The following is a 6501-nucleotide window of genomic DNA, read 5'->3' as shown; positions in this document are numbered from 1 at the left end:
TCATGCCTTTGGTCTGCACTGACACCCCTCAACCCGCACAGTGGACATCCTTCACCTGGCGACGGGAGGCTGGGCTGCCCGCCCAACACCAGAGCACCACAGGTGCCCAGCGCGTGCGAGCGGGCACACAGCTGTTGCATAGGATGAACGGGGATGTAGAAAGAGGAGCAGTGGCCAAAGCAGAGGTGATTGAGGAAGTAGACAGCCATGCAGCCCAGCCGGGAGAGCACCTGGGACCAGAGGCAGGGAGATGAGTCAAGGGCAGTGGAATCTGGAGCCAGAGACTTCATCCTACCTAGAAAGGCATGGATGCCTGGGTTCAAATTCTGACTCTGCCATCTGCTGGCTGTGTGCCTTGGGGCAACTTACTCAACCTCTCTGGGCGTCAGTTTTCTCACCTGTAAAATGATCAAAGTTCAACCAGGAAAAAAAAGAAAACCACTCTAGGGTGAGGGACAATAGGAAGGGTGGTATTCCAGGATCCCTGGGGGGGATTAAAAAGAAAACCCTTAGCTCATTGCCTGGCACACAGTTGGTACTCAGTAAATGCTAGTTCTTCCTATGATCCCCTCCACCTAAGTGGATCTATCAACTTGCTCCCAGATCATGGCCCTTCTCTGTTTAAACCCTGCACCGCCCTCCCGCCTCCACATCTCCCTGCCCTTCCCCCCATCACTGCCCCAGCCACCCTGGTCTCCTCGATGTTATTTCTCTCTTTCTTTCTATTTATTTATTTTTTGATGTGGACTTTTTTTTTTAACATCTTTATTGGAGTATAATTGCTTTACAATGGTGTGTTAGTTTCTGCTTTACAACAAAGTGAATCAGCTATACGTATACATATATCCCCACATCTCCTCCCTCTTGCATCTCGCTCCCACCCTCCCTATCCCACCCCTCTAGGTGGTCACAGAGCACCGAGCTGATCTCCCTGTGCTATGCGGCTGCTTCCCACTAGCTATCTATTTTACATTTGGTAGTGTATATATGTCCATGCCACTCTCTCACTTCGTCCCCTCCCTGTGTCCTCAAGTCCATTCTCTACGTCTGTGTCTTTATTCCTGGATGTGGACCATTTTTAAAGTCTTTATTGAATTTGTTACAATATTACTTCTGTTTTATGTTTTGGTTTTTTGGCCCCGAGGCATGTGGGATCTTAGCTCCTTGACCAGGGATCATACCCGCACCCCCTGCATTGGAAAGAGAAGTCTTAACCACAGGACTGCCGGGGAAGTCCCCCTTTTTTAATTATTTGGCCGCACCATGCAGCATGTGGGATCTTAATTCCCCAACTAGGGATCAAACCCGAGCCCCCTGCATTGGAAGCACGGAGTCTTAAGCACTGGACCGCCAGGGAAGTCCCTATTCTTTCTTTTTTTTTTAATTGAAGTATAATTGATTACAATGTTGTACTAATTTCTGCTGTACGGCAAAGTGACTCAGTTACACACACATATATATATATATATTCTTTTTTTATATTCTTCTCCGTTACGGTTTATCCCAGGAGATTGGGTATAGTTCTCTGTGCTATACAGTAGGACCTTGTTGTTTACCCATTCTAAATGTACTAGTTTGCATCTACCAACCCCAAATTCCCACTCTATCCTTCCCCCACCCCCGTCCCCCTCAGCAGCCACAAGTCTGTTCTCTATGTCTGTGAGTCTGTCTCTGTTTTGTAGATAGGTTCATCTGTGCCATATTTTAGATTCCACATATAAGTCATATCATATGGTATTTGTCTTTCTCTTTCTGACTGTACTTAGCGTGATAATCTCTAGTTGCATCCTTGTGGCTGTAAATGGTATTATTTCATTCTTTTATGGCTGAGTAGTATTCCATTGTATATATGTACACATCTTCTTTATCCATTCATCTGTTGATGGACATTTATTTTGTTTCCATGTCTTGGCTATTGTGAATAGTGCTGCTATGAACATAGGGGTGCATGTATCTTTTTTTTTTTAAATAAATTTATTTATTTATTTATGGCTGTGGTGGGTCTTGGTTTCTGTGTGAGGGCTTTCTCTAGTTGTGGCAAGCGGGGACCACTCTTCATCGCGGTGCGCGGGCCTCTCACTGTCGCGGCCTCTCTTGCTGCAGAGCACAGGCTCCAGACGCGCAGGCTCAGTAGTTGTGGCTCATGGGCCCAGCTGCTCCGCGGCATGTGGGATCTTCCCGGACCGGGGCACGAACTCGTGTCCCCTGCATTGGCAGGCGGATTCTCAACCACTGCGCCACCAGGGAAGCCCGCATGTATCTTTTTGAATACTAGTTTTGTCCAGGTATATGCCCTGGACATGTGGGATTGCTGGATCATACGGTAGTTCTATTCCTCGCTGTTCTTTCAATGCACCAAACTTGTGCCTCTGCCTCCAGGACGTTGTCCCTGCTGCGCCCTCCACCTGGACTTCTCTTCCATCCACCTTTCCCAGAGCTCATTCCAACTCATCCTTCCTTCCTCAAAAGCACCCCCAAGGCAAATTTTACCCTCCTGGTAGTCTTTCTCCTAGCATCCTCATCTCTTTCTCCAGGGTCTCATAGCAATTTATTGTTATGTCTCTTTGGGGGATTGTCAATGTTCCTCTCTCTCCCAGAATATTCACTACCTGAAGGCAGGGACTCTTTCCGTCTTGTTTATGGCTACAGCCCCAAGAATCACAACAAAAGCTAACACTTGCCGAATCCTAACACCCTGCCGGGCCCATGCTGCTCACCTTTGAGGAACTCCCTCCTCCCCACAATGCTGCAAGTCTGGAACCATTAATATCCCCATTTACAGATGAGGAGACTGAGGCTCAAAGAAGTCCCTTGCTTGCCTAAGACTACGCAGCGGCCGAGGGGTCTGCTAGCCTTTAGAGCATCCTTGTGCCCCCCCGGGACAGTTGCAGCTCTGGGAGAGGGTACACAGCTGGATCCCAGGTCAGGGGTCCCCTCTGCTGTGTGCAGTGTGCACGGCTGTATGGGGCAACTGAGGCAGCTGGTCCAGGGCTGTGCAATACCACCGAGTGGTCTGGATTCAATGAAGGTTTGCTGAATGGATAGCAAACCAAGGGGTCCTGGGAACTGACACCCTGGTAAGCATGGTGCCAAACACTTTGCATGAGTTCTCAACTATTATTAACTCCCTTTTGCAAAGGTGGGACTTGAGGCATAAAGAAGGAAAGCCACTTGCCCTGTGTCACACAGAAATCAGCAGCTGAGGCAGAAGTTGAACTTAGGTACGCCTCGCTCCAAAACCTGGGCCATAAACAACACATGGTATGAATTATCAAAACCTTTATGGAGCGCCAACTGAATGCAGCTGTACGAGTGCTTCCCTTACCCCTCTCATTCAGGCTGCCCAATAGCCCTTAGGAGGCAAGTACTACTATTATTCATTCATTCATTCATTCATTTACCAAATACTTAGTGCCCACTGTGTCTGGCTCTGCTCTAGAGCAGGGATGGGGCTACAGAAGTGAACAAGACATAAAAATCTCTTCCCCGGGCTTCCCTGGTGGCACAGTGGTTGAGAGTCCGCCTGCCGATGCAGGGGACACGCGTTCCTGCCCTGGTCCGGGAAGATCCCACATGCCGCGGAGCTGCTGGGCCCGTGAGCCATGGCCGCTGAGCCTGCGCGTCCGGAGCCTGTGCTCCGCAATGGGAGAGGCCACAACAGTGAGAGGCCCGCATAACGCAAAAAAAAGAAAAAAAAAAAAAATCTCTGCCCTGGTGGAGCAAACATTCTAGTGAGGGAGATAGATGGTAAATGCAACTACAAAATCAATTTCGTTTGTTAGGTGATGATGTGAACTACAGCGAGAAATAAAACAGAAAGGGGGAACATTTTAAAACAAGATCTGAGTAAAAACCTGGAGGAGGTGAAAGAAGGAACCATAGAATGTTGGGGGTGGGGAGTGCTAGAGGCAAAGGGAACAGCCAGTGCAAAGGACCTGAGGTCCACATAATATTGGTGTGTCTGGAGAAAAGCAAGGTGGCTGGTGCGGCGGGAGGAAAGTGGGTGAGGGTGAGAGTGGGAGGAGGGAGAGTGGGAGAGTGGGAGGAGGTAAGGGCAGGAGATGACAGGCATTGTGTGCAGGGCCTTGTGGGCCACAGGAAGGACTTGGACGTTCACTCTGAGTGAAGTGGGAGCCATGGAGGGTTCTGAACAGAGGAGGGATGTGATCAGACTCAGGTGTTCCCAGATGCCCTCTGGCCACTAGATGGAAAACTAGACTCAGGAGACAGGGTGGCCATAGCAGAAGCTGGGAGACCAAGATGGCAGCACTTGCATTGGCCCAGGTGGGAGATGCTTATGCCCCATCTTACGACGGAGAAAATGGAAGATCAGAGACATTTAGGTGAAGGATGCAGGGTTGACCCCAAATCTGTCTGGTGCCACAGCTGGTGCTCTATCAACGCTGAAACCCAGCCCTCTCCTTCCCCTGCTTGAGTGAAGGGCACGGCTTTGCACATCTCCTGGGCCACTTCCTGTGGGTCCAGCGGCAGAGACAGTGATGGCCACATCCTGCCCGTGCTGCATCCTGCCGGTCCCCAGCTGCCCAGTTTTCTGCAGGCCCAGGAAGGCCTTCCAGCTGCCAAGGGCAGAGGACGGCACTGGGAAAGCTGGGGCCCCTTGACCCAGAGACTGGGTCTCATTGGCAGCAGCCTGGGGCTGAGCTGGGAGGGCTCGGGGTCCAGGCCTCCCTGAGCCTGTGGGTGGCCAGGCCCCACTGAGCAGGCTCAAGAGAGTGGTCAGCTGGCTGAGGATCATCTGTTTGTCCGTCTTTCTGTGTGTTGGTCAGTCTGGGACTAGGCTCAGGGTCCTGGGCAGCCAACCCTGCTGTCTGGTAGGTGGAATCTGTGCTCTCTAGATCTGCCCCCCCCCGCCCCCGCCGGTAGGTGGAATCTGTGCTCTCTAGATCTGCCCCCTCGCCCCCCCCAGGTGGAATCTGTGCTCTCTAGATCCGCCCCCCCCCTTTTTTTTTTTGGCTGACCTACCTGGCTTGCAGGGTCTTAGTTCCCTGACCAGAGATTGAACCGGGTCCTAGGCAGTGAAGGCGCTGAGTCCTAGCCACTAAGGGCACCAGGGAACTCCCCCCAGATCCACCTTGTTTGTTGTTGTTTGCTTTGTTTTGTTCTTAATGTTTATTTATTTATGTATTTGGCTGTGCCGGGTCTTAGTTGCAGCATTCAAGATCTTAGTTGTGACATGCGAGGATCTAGTTCCCTGACCGGGGATCAAACCCTGGCCCCTGCGTTGGGAGCGTGGAATCTTAACCACTGGCCCACCAGGGAAGTCCCCAGATCCACCTTTAATGGCTTGCCCCCAACCTGGGTAGCCTGGGAGGCACCTCTGCAAACCCACAATGGGGAGGAGAGTAAAACCCTTACCTGCTGGGTTCCCCCACCACCACCCTGGCACGGGATCTGGGGGCTGGGCTTGCGAGTGTGTCGGCTGTGGAGACCAGAAAGGAAAGGTGGAGAGGCAGGGGCTTAGGGGCACAATGCTGAATGCCCTAAGGGGCTCCTTTCCCATCGGGGCCCCATTCTTCCATTTAGCAAACTCAGACTTGGCAGTTATGCTTCTCAGGCTTCAAACTCAACACTGAAACTCCCTGGTTATGCAACCTCAAGTCCCTAAACCTCTCTGGGCCTCAGTTTCCTCTTCTGTAATATGGGGATAACAACAGTCCCTACTTGGGGGAATTCCCTGGTGGCCCAGTGGTTAGGACTCGGTGCTTTCACTGCCAGGGGCTAGGTTCTATCCCTGGTTAGGGAACCTATCCTGCAAGCCAAGAGGCACCACCAAAAGAAAAACAAAAAATAAAACAGAAAAGCCAGTCTCTGCTTGGTAGGGTTGTTCTGAAGACTGGAGATGATTTATGTAAGGAGCTTCAAATAGAGGTTGGTACACAGTAGCACCATGAATAAGCTATGATTAACACTATTGCTGTTGTTTTTTTCTTTGGCATGCATTAGAGGCCAGGAATAATTCTGAGCCCTGGGGATACAGGAGGACAACACAGAAAATGGGTCCTCGCTGCCACAATGTTTTATACATTGTAGAAAACAGACAACACAAGATAAGATGATTTCAGAGTCTTAAGTGTTACGAAGATACTAAAATGGGATGTGCCTGGGCTTCCCTGGTGGCGCAGTGGTTGAGAGTCCGCCTGCCGATGCAGGGGACACGGGTTCGTGCCCCGGTCTGGGAAGATCCCACATGCCGCGGAGCGGCTGGGCCCGTGAGCCGTGGCCGCTGAGCCTCCGCGTCCGGAGCCTGTGCCCTGCAGCGGGAGAGGCCACAGCAGTGAGAGGCCTGCGTACCGCAAAAAATAAATAAAATAAAATGGGATGTGCCTTAGAGGAATCGGGGTGGGGGTTTCTGACCCCAGGGTGGTCGGGGAAGGTCTTTCTGTGGAAGTGACATTTTTGCAGAGAGCCTAGGTGCTGTGGGAACAGCCCCGTGGGGAGTGCTGGTTGGAGTGCTGGAAGCACATAAACAGCCCCGTCCCA

At 51.3% G+C, this 6501-nt stretch overlaps 1 protein-coding gene across 1 annotated transcript; it reads right to left on the bottom strand.

Annotated features, from left to right (window-relative positions):
* DAND5 (DAN domain BMP antagonist family member 5) lies at nt 1-4756 on the bottom strand. Its single transcript, XM_033855171.1, is given in 5 exon segments — nt 1-48; nt 50-152; nt 154-230; nt 4432-4501; nt 4503-4756. Coding segments are annotated over 5 exon segments (552 nt in total).
* Between the last annotated feature and the right edge of the window lie 1745 nt (nt 4757-6501).

Source organism: Tursiops truncatus, chromosome 3 (genome assembly GCF_011762595.2).
Source record: "Tursiops truncatus isolate mTurTru1 chromosome 3, mTurTru1.mat.Y, whole genome shotgun sequence".
NCBI classification, from domain to species: Eukaryota; Metazoa; Chordata; class Mammalia; order Artiodactyla; family Delphinidae; genus Tursiops; species Tursiops truncatus.
This window is presented reverse-complemented; position numbering and strand designations above follow the sequence as displayed.